The 14,199-nt window shown below is 35.0% G+C and overlaps 1 protein-coding gene across 3 annotated transcripts in view; it reads right to left on the bottom strand.

Moving 5' to 3' along the window:
* Nucleotides 1–1,573: 1,573 nt before the first annotated feature.
* The window catches only part of ena (ENAH actin regulator enabled), an 83,941-nt gene continuing 71,315 nt past the window's right edge, over nt 1,574–14,199 (bottom strand). For all 3 annotated transcript variants that reach the window (XM_089711900.1, XM_089711899.1, XM_089711898.1), the window contains 11 exons: nt 12,974–13,083; nt 12,348–12,699; nt 11,600–11,700; nt 9,608–9,698; nt 9,011–9,061; nt 7,954–8,142; nt 5,808–5,978; nt 4,762–4,864; nt 4,056–4,147; nt 3,289–3,412; nt 1,574–2,882 (listed from right to left, as the gene is read on the bottom strand). In XM_089711900.1, coding sequence (XP_089568026.1) covers nt 2,854–2,882; nt 3,289–3,412; nt 4,056–4,147; nt 4,762–4,864; nt 5,808–5,978; nt 7,954–8,142; nt 9,011–9,061; nt 9,608–9,698; nt 11,600–11,700; nt 12,348–12,699; nt 12,974–13,083 — 1,413 coding nt within the window. In that variant the 3' untranslated portion in view covers nt 1,574–2,853. The remainder of the gene's footprint in view (nt 2,883–3,288; nt 3,413–4,055; nt 4,148–4,761; nt 4,865–5,807; nt 5,979–7,953; nt 8,143–9,010; nt 9,062–9,607; nt 9,699–11,599; nt 11,701–12,347; nt 12,700–12,973; nt 13,084–14,199) is intronic.

Genomic DNA, 14,199 nt, shown 5'->3' with positions numbered 1-14,199 from the left:
TCCGAATCACCCCCATGTATGTTATGCGATTTTTCGTATTTTCGGAGTTATGACATTTTTTTCAATTTTTCATCTATCGCTGAGTACGATGAGATTTTTATTTATGGTGACGTGACTTATTGCGCTAGATGCTTGATTTTTTTTGTGTGGTAAGCTGAAAGATAGGCCAATTCAGTATGGTAACATTTACTATCGTTAGATCTTCGAATGGAATAAAAAAAGAATTAAATGCCAAGAAAGATAAAATTACCCAGTATGTTCACAACTTCAAGGGCCCATAAAAAAATAAAATCACATAAAAAAAGTTTTCCATTTGGCTTTTAAAAACTCGCTCTATCTATCAGGTAGCTACCCTAAAAATTTCATTTTATTATTCAGAAGGCTTCAATCGAAAAATTGAAATCTAAATGTGGTAAGTGCAAAAATTTTATTAACATGATGATCATTAAAACCAAATTAAAACCCATAAATAGGTGTTTAATTACCAGAAATTTTTAAAATAACCCCGCTGTTGCTCAATGCAAGTGCGACATCACCGTAAAAAGTTGTCTTTTAAATGTCTGAATGCCCTTTTATCATTTTTAATGGTTTCTTCTGCTACTATGAATTTCCGGGTTATTTCGTCCAAATTGTAGCATTCTCTCAAGTAGCCGAGGTCTTTTTAGTATCCCCATTGAAACAAATCAATGGGGTTTAGGTCGAGGGACCGTGCAGGCCAGGCTTTAAGGCAGGCGTCACCAGCGCATGCGCAGGCTGCAACGACCAATCCATCTTTCAGGGTATCTTTGCCCTTTAGCCTGGCCTCGACGGTCCCCGGACATAAACCCTATTGATTTTTTTCCGTGGGGATACTACAAAGACGAGAGACTGCCACAATTTGAACGAAATAACCTGGAAATTCATAGTAGCAGAAGAAACCATTAAAAATGATAAAAGGGCATTCAGACATTTAAAAGACAACTTTTTACGGTGATGTCGCACTTGCACTGAGCAATAGCGGGGTCATTTTAAAAATTTCTGGTAATTAAACACCTTGTTATTGGTTTTAATTTGTTTTTATTAATCATCATGTTAATTCAATTTTTGCACTTACCTCATTTAGATTTCAATTTTTCGATTGAAGCCTTCTGAATAATAAAATGAAATTTTCAGGATAGCTACCTGATAGATAGAGCAAGTTTTTAAAAGCCAAATGGAAAACTTTTTTTATGTGATTTTATTTTTTTACGGGCCCTTGAAGTGGAGAACATACTGGGTAATTTTATCTTTCTTGGCATTTTAATTCTTTTTTTTATTCCATTCAAAGATCTAACGATAGTAAATGTTACCATACTGAATTGGCCTATCTTTCAGCTTAGCACACAAAAAAAATCAAGCACCTTCCGCAATAATTGACGTCACCATGAGTGAAAATATCACCGTACTCGGCGATAGGTGAAAAATTGAAAAAAACGTCATAACTCCGAAAATACGAAAAATCGCATAACATACATGGGGGTGATTCGGATAGCCCTTTAGGTCCTCTACCTCCCAGCTTCCGTTCATCACTACTTTTTGGGACACCCTGTATATTATTAATTGTGATAAAAAACGCGTTTTAAATCCGAAATATAAAACACTCGTTCTAAAATTGTTATTTTTTTATCAGTTTTTCACGTGCTACAGTCAATACTATTTTCAAGTCATAATACAAAACGTTTATCTTTTAACTTTTATACTTACTTCTGTCAAAAATGTAATTTTATAAAATGCACACAAAATAAATATAAAATTGGTGTATTCTTAATGTTTGTTTTTCATTATCGTGGTCGGGTTTCAAAGTCACTATAAGCACTTAACGACTATTTTGGCCTATTATTTGCACTAATTGAATGAAATTGTCAAATAAAATACAGTAAATTAAATAGAAAAAAAAAAATTTCTATTAAGTACGAAAACAATTCAAATAAGAACGGAATACCACTTTTGAACACAATTTCTTATATTTTAAAAACATTGTCTTGCGTAGTCGGATAAAAAAATTGCATGAAAATGAATACGCTTATTTGAAATCTATTATTTTACGTGGAAGACTGTTAATCGTCTTTTTGAACCCGACCAAAAGGAAAATATTCATGCACATTGTAACACGGAAAGTTATGTCACATGATAAATATGATTATCCATTACTTAACTCCACGCTAAAATGATTATATTTAATACATAATTTATACTGGACTTTTTATTATACAATAAATAAAGTATGAGAAACAGACGTTATATAAAAAGTCCAGTATAAAATTAACACATTAGCAATCCTTATCCTACATACATTAATACGTATTAGAATAAATATTTTAAGTATAAAATTAAAAAAGAAAAACACAACTTTACTCATCGACTCGACGGTGTGCTGTTCGTATCTTTTTTCTTTTTTTTTTTAATTTTTTCTTTACATACAACATTCGCGGAGCAATGTTGCCCGATCGTTGTTATTTTCAATGCGAAGTTGGCAACATTAAATTATTACGTTGTTTTAAATCACAATATACCGAACTAACACCGCTTTTTACAAACAATATATAGCAAAAATCATATAAAAAAAACATAATTACAGACCAAGATTTATTCATGATTCAAAAAAACCTACAATTCCTTAATAACTATTCAACCGTTCAATACAAAAAACATACATTTGTAAATAATTGATTGACGTTGAAAAGATAGACACTTGTTCAAAGTATAGTTTTCCTCCTTTGACTGCAACATGAACAAAAATCTTGATACATTTGTATATATAAAAGTATATAATATAAAAAGTCGGTGTAGCTCGGCGGTAGACTAGTTGCATCGTTCGGCGTCGCCTGGCTTTTTTTATCTGCGAGCGAATTCCGCCTTCATGGCTGTAAAATAAAGAAAAAAATTACAATTGTAAAAATATACAATTTATCGAAGACAAATTCAACAGTTATGTTATTTAATAGTGGTGAGTGAAAAACACTGGTTACAAGTCCTATTTCCGATTTTTTAATTTTACAAGCTCAGTTTAGATACTTTTCGGTAGCAAAATGGTAAAAAAAATATGTTATTACGATTCAAAAGTGCTTCTGAAATTTTGAATTTTTCACAACTTTTTATATTTTTTTAATACATAAAAAGTTGTATGTACATATAAAAAATTATAGAATTCATGCTCTAGCGGCTAGCCTATCCCACTTTTTTGCTATTATTGTCACTTTTCCGGTTTTTTTTCGTAAAATTTCCCCACATTTTTCCCTAATTTTTTCGTACTTTTCCCCCATTCCTTACCGTCGAGTATCTCCCGCTTCATAAGCGCCATCTGTGAGCGCATTTCCCTCACTAGCTCCTGTTTGAAGCTCTCCCACTCTGCGGCGGTCACACAACCGCCTTCACCGCCACCGCCGTTCACTTGCTGTTGAGAGACAGACATACAAAATTAAAAAAAGACGGGTTGCACTGGGGGAGTGCCGGCAGAAGTGAAAACTTGATTATTAACGTTGAGCATGTTTGATATTTTGGAATGGTATCCGTCTTACGCTTTTAACGCGAGTTTAAGATTTTATACCCATTACAGAAAAAGTGCTCAACGCCGCTAAAGAAGTTATCACTTCAAAAATGATGATACACAGATCAGATTGTAGTAAAATTACAAAGAAACGTCGGGAAAATAATATAATAAATAAATCGCGTTTAAAAATCCGTTAATAATCTATAATTTCTGAAAGAAAAATCTCATTTCATCTACACTAAAGATCTATAGTCTATACTTATATTATAAAGCAGAAGATATTGATAAAAAATATTTCAATGTTAGATAGCCTATTCATCGAGGAAGGCTATTATAGGCTATATATCATCACGCTAAGACAAACAGGAGCGGAGCCACGCGGATGAAACCGCGAAGCGCAGCTAGTTATGAATAAAATCAACTCAAAATTAGTAACAAACATACTGGGATAAAACTCTTATTATATAAGAACTCAAACTCTTATATAATAAGAGTTTTATCCCAGTAAAAATACTATTTTTTATACAGGTTAGTAAATAACACCCACCTTCAATATAGTCTCTTCGCTCGCAGAACCGAACCGTTTGCGGACAGACCGGGGCGATTGAGCTTGTTGTTGCGCGGGAGACTCGGAGCTTGCTAAAGTATAAAAAAATATATATTTAAAGATTTACAATATAATATTTAGACTATATGGAAGTTAACTAGTAATTAAAACCATTTTAAAAAGACAAAAAACTACTTTTTTACACGTTGTAATCATTTTTGTTGGAAAAATGTACAAAATATGCAAATATCTTTTGTTATTCATTATTAGTATGTGTTTAAAATAATTCATACACAAATAGAAAAAAATGTCTATTAATTGAAGCTTGAATAAAAACAATGCGTGCCACTATAGCTGCTTGCGTGATGTACCAAAGCAGATGATTTTAAATAAAAAAGAAAAATAGACATTTAAAAACATAAAACCAAGTCAAAACGTGAAACATTTTACATTATATTTATTACGCAGATTTTTTCATAAACATAACAATTTTTTTTATTTAAAGTCGATACATTTTTTCAATTATCCCCACCACATTTTCATTTTCATTCCTACACTAACATTTACATACGCAAAAAATCAACAAAAAAAACGCCCAAAAATTATTTTTTATCACATATTAACATTGATACTCCCAAAAAACCCGAAAAAATTAACAAAAAATCACAAAAAAATCGCAAAAAAAATCCCACAAAAAGCGACTCACGCGTATTGCCATTACAATTGGCGGGCAGGCGGTGCGGCAACGTCGCTGAACGTTCCCAACTTTTCATCGGTGTAGAGTTGACAGAGTTGTCTGTTGATGTCTCCTGGAAATTGTAATATATTATTTAATACATATAATTTTCATATTATATGTAGACTTGTATGATGGGAACACATCGAATTAGATTTTTACACGCAAATGAACAAGTGTGTATTGTATAATATTGTATTAATGACTTAATAAAAATTATTAACCTGAAAAGTTTGTTTGTTTGTATGAACGCGCTAATCTCAAGAACTACTGGTCCGATTTGAAAAATTCTTTCGGTGTTCGATAGCCCATTTAAAGAGGAAGGCTATAGGCTATATATCATCACGCTACGACCAACAGGAGCGGAGCAATGCGGGTATAACCGCAGGGAACAGCTAGTTATTCATAATCACATCTTAACATAGATGGCTCTAGTAGCAACATTACATCCAGCACGTTGATACATATTACACACTACGTTCAGTTTCCCGAGATTTTTGGACTGGATGTAATGTTGCCAGTTGCCACTAACAAAGTAATATAAGTTATATGCGACTTTGTTTTATACTATGTAGTGATGTGGACTTTAAATGTCGTTTCTTTGAATTTACCGGTGAGATTACATAATATTTTAAGTTGTTATAGTAATAAACTTGTATGTTAACTATTGTGAAAACTTTCTAAAATAAAAACTTTGAATTTACAGAGAAACAAATTGAGTTTTCTTGAAAATCCTTAATAATATATCTTAAACTAGCTTTCCGCCCGCGGCTTCGCCCGCGTTTTCAAAGAAAAACCCGCATAGTTCCCGTTCCCGTGGGCCTTCCGGGATAAAACCTTTCCTATTTCCCGTGATAAAAAGTAGCCTATGTCCTTTCTCGGATATCAAAATATCTCTATACCAAATTTCATGCAAATTGGTTCAGTAGTTTAGGCGTGATTGAGTAACAGACAGACAGACAGAGTTACTTTCGCATTTATAATATTAGTATGTAAGTACATATGTATATGTATACCTCGGCTCTATCAAGATGCGCCCGTCGTCTAGCGAGCGTGCGCTGCATCTCGTGCATCATGCAGTGCAGGCTGGCGCGACCGGACCCGGACCCGGCGCCGCCGGACCCGGACCCGGATCCGGTGGACTCGGTTCCGCCGGGAGGAGATGCCGCTTCGGCGTTTATGGCTTGCTGAAATTGGAATTGGAGATATGTATAATTATTTTATTGCGCACACATAATAAGTACGATATAGAAATACGAAACATAAAATAGAAGAAAAACATGTACGAATGGCGGCCTTATCGCTAGGTAGATATCTCTCGAGACTGTAGCTCCCAGTGTTACGTGCATAGTGTAATGTGTTTATAATATGTATGTCGTGGCCATACCGTAAATTTGCTTACTTCATGAAATGATCAATCATTTCACGAACAATAAACAAGTTTTTAAAATATTCTGAAAATGTTAAATATTTTATGGACTCCCTATATTTTATACTAGCGATCCGCCCGGCTTCGCCCGTGGTACATATTTCGCAATAAAAGGTAGCCTATGTTCTTTCTCAGGGTCTAAAGATTATCTGTGCCAAATTTCATCAAAATCGGTCCAGTAGTTTATGCGTGAAAACCATACATACATACAAACCTTTCCTCTTTATAATATTATAGTATACTAGCGGTCCGCCCCGGCTTCGCCCGTGGTACATATTTAAGTTTTCTCTACATAAAAACTATCCTCGTACTTCAAGGAATATAATAAAAAAAGAATTATCGAAATCGGTTCAGCCGTTCTCGAGTTATGCGCTTACCAACACATTTTGCGATTCATTTTTATATATAAGATATGATCTGGCCACATGTGGATGACAAAATCGTAAAACAGATGAAGACGAACATGAAATGATCAAATCTACGACATATACACGTGGTTTGTGAATGTGTGTCGTGTATGTGTGTATGGCATGTTTATATAAGTTGATGCGCATGTAATGTGTGTTTATATCAGTGTACGACTGTGTATGATGTGTACAGCGTGTTGATATCTATGTAAGGGTATGTCTATAGTATGTTCCTAGGGCAGGCGGAAATTCGTACAATGACCTAACAGGGGTAACCAACCTTTGTGTAACCTGAGAACATTATTAAAGGGTGAAAGTGAAAGTGAAAATCTTTATTTCAGTAATCTACATTACATAACACTTTGACTTGATTATATCTAACTTACTTTGCAGTAAGCTGTAGGTATGACACAATTTACAACAAAAAAAAAATGTTAGACCACTTCTGCTCTTAGGTTCTAACTTCTAAGTGTATGTGTATGTAATAATAAAAATAATTTGGAAAATCCAAAAGTGCACGCCTCATAATTTTTTTTTAATAAATATTTTTAATTATTATTTTTGTTTATTTAATAACAATTAAACCACATCGAATCAGACCCTGAAAAATGAAAGGGTTCTATTCCTGAGCATACTCAAGCGTAAGAGAAAAAAAAAGACTCGATTAGTAAAGTATTTCGGTCGCTATCGTGTTAACAAGAAAAAGGATCCGCACATACAGACACACGGACGTCCAAGACAGAACTTTTTTAAACTGTTTTTTAACTAGTTTAAATAACAAAAATGTCATCAAAAATATCATGAACGTTAAAAATAGTGTTTTTTCTTAATATGTGTGTGTATGTATTATCTTACAAGTGCAATGTATGATACATAAAGACATTTTAAGTTTGAAAAATCAGATGTTTTGCGCGAAGTGACAGTAGTACCCACCTCAACGCTTCGCTTATGAGGCGTGCAATAATTATAAATATTTTAGTAACATTTTATGAAATTAGTGAATTATTTACTTTATTTATATTATCCGCACCTCATCCAGACATGACAAAACAAGTTTGTTATCTCTGAACGACCGCGTCACTCACCTCACATTGTACCATGAAAAGCGGTACGCTGTGTAAACGATAAAGAAGTGTATGAAGAGCGATAGGTATCGTTTTATTTTGATGGTAACATAATACTTCGTGACATTGTACGAATTTCCGCCTGCCCTAGGAATATACTATAGCGTATTATAGGCTGTATATGTATAGCGTGGTAAGGGCTGTGTATGAATTTCTATAGCGTCGACATATTTGTGTTCATGTGTAGTATGTATGTACATACCTTCGCCTGCCGCTTCAGCCTCGCCTGCTGCAGCTGCGCCGCGAGCCCCGCGATCGCCGGGGGCTCCGCGGGGGGCTGGGGGGGCGGGGGAGGGGGAGGGGGAGAGGCTGTGGCCCCCGGCGGGGGAGGGGGAGGAGGGGGAGCCGTGGTGGTGGAGGGTTGTTGGGGCGGTGGGGGTGGGGCGCCTTGCTGTAATTACACATAAATAAATAAATAAATAAATCTTTATTTGCTCAAATGTGGTTCACAAGTTATTATTTTATGGAAAAGTACAACACATTCGCCAGTTATACTGGCATGCAAACATAATTTCACAGCTCCGCATAATCAGAAAAAAAGAATTATCACATAAACATTACATACTTATTGTAGTTAAGTTCATAGTGGTATGTTTATATTTTATGTATACTTTATTGTACATGGGAAGTATTATGTACACTTTATTGTACACGGGAAGTATTATGTACGCTTTATTGTACACACGGAGTATTATGTATACTATATTGTACACAGCGAGTATTATGTATACTTTATGTACACAGGAAGAAAAGTCCACAAGTTTTTTGTGTATGATTGTTTCATGGCTATACGCCATTTCTTCCAAATAAATAAGAAATAGTATCTTGAAAGTTTAAACTGACAATGTGGTCACAGAAATCATTAAATCAAGGTCAATTTATTTAATTAATGACGCAATAATTTAATATTTTGTCTGACAACATACAAATGCTTGATAAATGAGAATTTTCAAGAGTTTTCTGATCGTGCAAAAAGAGGAGGGTTTGTATCTCGAGATGGAACGTTGTACGTTGTACGTCAACTTATAAGCATTAAAAAAATAATTATGGGAATAAATTTTTAAAGAATAGCTTAAATAAGCTATTTTTTAAAGAATAGCTTAAATAAGCTATTCTTTAAAAATTTATTCCCATAATTATTTTTTAATGCTTATAAGTTGACGTACAACTTAAAAAAACAACTGCAATCTATGCATGATTTTTTTTAACATATTTTACATAACAATTTATGATAAATAATTAATGAAAATTAAACTTACCATGGGCGGCGGTTGTGGGGCCGCTGGTGGGGTCGGTGGGGCAATGGGGCCCTGAAATATTCAACGTGCTTATAAATTTTCGAAATAAATAGTATTTATTGAATAAGTATGACATTTCTAAATTTGTATATAACATTATGGATCTGTTATTTAAATGGAATAAGACATGAAGATGGAATTGTAGCATTTGCATTCTTTAATACACTTTGTACTTGTAATTTTCTGTAGCTGGTAAAAATGTTTTAAAAATCAATGAAAAAAAATAGCCAAGCAAATTCCTAGTATAGTAAATATTAGTGATGGTTACACCACCAAATTATTTTTGTTATTATTACAAAAATTATTTAACTAAATAAAACATTTTTTAATTACATTAAAAATATGTTAGTTAAATAATCTACACTAATATCATAAAGAGGAAAGGTTTGTATGTATGGTTTTCACGCATAAACTACTGGACCGATTTTGATGAAATTTGGCACAGATAATCTTAAGACCCTGAGAAAGAAAATAACAAATAACCTTTTATTGCGAAATATGTACCACGGGCGAAGCCGGGGCGGACCGCTAGTTAATTATAAAATAAAAAATACTTACATTAGCGGGTGCGGGTAGATTTTGATGCGGGGGCACGGGCGGTGGGGCAACCACACTCGCAGATAGGGACATGTTCGGGGGCATTGGGGCACTGGGGGCAAAATGGATTTATATTGAGTTGAACTTATTGCGCTAGTTAAATATATAATTTTTTGTGTTTTTTTTTTCATCAAAATAATGTAATGTTGTGTGTATGTTATAGGCAAACTCCGAAGCTCCCGCGCTCCTAGGTTGGACTGGTCAATCCTCAGGTCAGACTGAATGACTTTGTCAAAGCCCAAACAAATGTAAATTTTCGGCCTTTGACTAAACAATTTTCGTCAAACCTGGGAGAGACTAATTTGGTCAGGCAAACGTCAAAACACAATTTTATTAAATCGGGGTTTGACGAGTCAAACTCCGATATAGGTATGAAGTTTCTTATCTTCGTATATTTGGAAGCATTTTATCATTTAAGCAGCTTTCAAGTCTTAAGAACCGCTTAACTCTGCCAGTTCTGACACCTGATTGGTCAGCTTAGGCGCGGGTCAAACACAAGCGGCGCGGGCGCGGCACCTCTTCAACCTGTTTTGCACCACGTCCTTCTACATTTTGTATGAAAGAACTTTGGAAATAGCCAATAGCGCACCCGATGCGCGCCGGCAGTGCGCCCGATGCGCGCCGCGCCACTTGTGTCTGTCCCGCGCCTTACGTGATTTTCACTTTTATATTTGAGATGCTTTGAGAGAATGCCGTGTGGCATTAGGCCCGCCTTTTGTACGATGTGCAATAAAGTATAAAATAAATAAATAAATGCTTTGGAATATACGGAGGTTAGTTTGTATAAGATTAAGGGCCGATTTTTCAATCCCGAGATAAACAGTCTAATATCTACCCCTCGAATAGATTTATTCAATTATTTATCTAACTCATAACGGCTCGCCTATTTTTCAATCGTGATTTATTTGATGAACAACTATCTGACCAAATATTTCCATATTGGCAGCTCTGCTCTCGGAGTGGCGAAACAAACATATTAAATTAGTCAGGTTAGAGCGGGATAGAGTCAACTCTTGCAATTTGTCAACAACCGTCATTATGACTCACGTCTTGTATTGCTCTTGTCTTCTATGATTGTTGATTGTTGTTTTGATTCGAGTAAAGAGTTTAGTTAAATTTGTGTTTCAATTTATATATTTTACGATGGAAACGACATACTTAAAGGCAGCGTTCGGCAAATTTTCAATGGCATGGTCATCAGTACTATCAAAAACATCAATTTCAATATGATTTTAATTGATAATAATTATATAGAAAGAGGTTTAATTGTTAATAATTCTACGCTCTATGTTATGACATACGAAAATATCCCAAATTTGACGCATCAGTTGTCAACTCAAACGTCTAACCGTCGAATAGCGCGCTATCTGGCCGTTGGAGCGGCAAATAGATTTATTCCTCAAATAACGTAGTTATTCGATAGATACGTCCTATTCGTCTGTTGAAAAATTGAATATTTTGTTAACTGAAGAATAAAGTCTATCTAGCTGTTTATCTGGGCATTGAAAAATCGGCCCTAAGTATAAAAAAATAACATTTTTAAAATTTTGATGTTTATTGTTTTAATAATTTCTTAAGTAATTAAAATGAAAAATTAATCATTTTTCTGACATGGTGAGGCATTAATGTTAATTGTTTTAATAATTTAGAAGAATTGCAGTCGCTTCTAGGATCAATCCTAGTCAACTAGGCCAAAACCGAAACAGAATAATTTACTTTCGACGTTTGACTGAAAAGTTAGGAGCTCCTGGGTTTGACTAAAAATACAAAGGGCAAAGGGCGAAATTGAAATGTATTTCGGGGATTGACTGATGGCTTTGGCCAAACCTAGGATAAACCAGTCCTTCCGCGAAGAGACTGTGTATCGGACTTTGACTATAACGTGTACACATATCTGTTGCCTATTTATGTTTGTCATTCTGTAGGTGTATCTGTATGTATGTATGTACGCACCTATTAGTGCGGTGGTGCGAGTGCGGTGCGGGCGCGTGCGGCAGCGTGTGCACGCCGTGCGGCGGCGGCGTGGGGGCCGTTTGCACCGTTGTTTGAACCGTCTGGAAATTTATATTTCAATAATAACATAAATATTTAATTATACCATTTTTGGAGTGAAAACTTCTTTAGCGGCGTTGAGCACTTTTTCTGTGATGGGTATAAAATCTTAAACTCGCGCCAGGACACGTGACCTGATCGAAAAAGCGTAAGACGGATACCATTCCAAAATATCAAACATGCTCAACGTTAATTAATCAAGTTTTCACTTCTGCCGGCACTCCCCCAGTGCAACCCGTCTTTTTTTTTATATATTAGCATAATATTATCTGCCCGCAAATACTTTTTCTTTAAGTAGTTTGCAAAAATATCAACAGTTATTTTTGTAATCGAAACGGACAAAAAACTAATGAATCTAAAATCATGAATAATAGTTATTGAATTGGAAATGGTGCAACCATCACTACATTCTTTAATGAGATTACATCTTTTATGAAACACGATTCAAGCCTTATATTTTATGTTTCAATTTTGAAAAAAAAAAACAGTACCATGATGTAAAATTTGTATAGAATAACCAAACTTTTTTAATGGTTAAATAAATCACATGGGAACATAAAAAAACTGCTATTGGTAGGTTAACATCAAACAAACACATATCTGCAATAGAAATTATTATTATTATAGAAAGAGAGAGAAGGAAACTCACGTTATGATGATGATGCGGCGCGTGATATTGACTCTGCGCCGCATGATGCTGCGGCGTTTGCACAGCGTGCTGACTCGGCAACTGTTGCGCTATTTGTTGGTGTTGCGTCGGCAACGCTTGATGTTGCGTTGCTATTTGTTGGTGCTGCGTCGCTATTTGTTGATGTTGCGTTGGTATTTGTTGATGCTGCGTTGGCAACGCTTGGTGTTGCGTTGGCAACGCTTGATGTTGCGTTGGCAACGCTTGGTGTTGCGTCGGTATCGCTTGGTGCGGTAACTGATGCGGTATTTGGTGGTGTGGCGCGTGGTATTGTGGCTGTTGTAGCATCGCTGCGTCTTCGCGCGTCATCGTTCTGAAAGTAAAGGTGTTGGATATTTTTGTCTTTTTATCATAATATGATGTAAGTAAAACAGAAATATTAATCTAACAATATACAAAAAATTGAAGTTTCTTAGCTTGTGTTTTAAATAGTTTTCTTTAAGAAAATAATTAAATAATCTATGTAATAGAGTATGCGTTTTAATTATCTAACAAATTGGCTTCTTCGTTTAGCTTTTAAACAACTTTTCAGAATTTAAGGATTATTATCAGATCAATCTTATACACTAAATAATATAAAATCTCACCTGTACCCCATATCTTCGTCATAATGTGCGTTATGCCCGTTGTACGGCACGGGGGGGTTCGGCTGCACGGGCGGGGGGGCGGTGTTGTTGCTCGCCTTGTTCGCTAGTACCTGTAAGTTTTTTGAGTGGATTTCAGGCATTGCATGAAGAATGGCCGTATAAACATAAGGTACATACATGATAGGCTATGTGTAAAAACTTTGCTCGGGTTAAAACTGAAAATCCTATGCTAATATTAAAAGAATTTGTGGAGTAATTTTTTAGACGACAAAAGTTAATTTAGTTCTAAAATAAAAAGAAACAGACAAGTCTAATAGTTGCTCTTTATAAGTCATACATCCATGCTAATATTATAAATTCGAAAGTAACTCTGTCTGTCTGTCTGTTACTCAATCACGCCTGAACTACTGAACCAATTTGCATGAAATTTGGTATAGATATATTTTGATACCCGAGAAAGGACATAGGATAGGTTTTATCCCGGAAATCCTACGGAAACGGGTTTTTCTCTGAAAACGTGGGCGAAGCCGCGGGCGGAAAGCTAGTAGTACATAAAAGTTCGGAAAATATTACGGTAAAACCATCAATACAAATATTGCTTTATCTTTATAACTGAGCATTTATCTTGTAGCTACCATCCAGTAAACACAATTGAATGACTAGTTTAAAAATAATCTAAATCAATGATGGAAAATCTTATCATTCAAAATGATTCCAATCAAAAGGGCCTCTATTTTAGCCTCAGCTGAAGTATTCCTTTGCTTGACCGAGCCTATCTTAAACAGATATTAAATCCTATGCCAGAAGAAAAACTTCCCAAACAAAATACCTTTTTCCCACTATTACTGTCAATTTCCTGATACCCCAACCGTGAGTCAATTGTAAAGGAAACACGCGTGATTACAGTCACGTAGTTAATTCGTGCACTTCGATGTTCTATATGTAGCTAATTATCGAAGTCAATTTATGCACTTTTAGTTGTACCCTTGGTGGTTTAATTTGGATCCAGGTTCAAGTTCTTAATTGTTTGACTTAAATTCAGAAAAAAAGACTAGATTTTTAGACGTTTTTAATAAAAATTTTAGCAGTACAAGTTAGAGGAAGACACTGCCATATAAAAGCACGTTGAAGCCAAGCTTTGGGCTAAATAAATTACCAAGGCAATTATTTTGGCTAGATATCGTGGAAAATGCTTGCAATTTAAAGTCTTTGTCAGACTCAGAAAG

The sequence above is a fragment of the Colias philodice genome, chromosome 27, assembly GCF_061535455.1.
Source record: "Colias philodice isolate Cphi_HAF_F1 chromosome 27, ilColPhil1 Martin Lab GWU primary, whole genome shotgun sequence".
NCBI classification, from domain to species: Eukaryota; Metazoa; Arthropoda; class Insecta; order Lepidoptera; family Pieridae; genus Colias; species Colias philodice.
The sequence above is the reverse complement of the archived record's forward strand: the minus strand, read 5'-3'. Positions and strand labels throughout refer to the sequence as shown.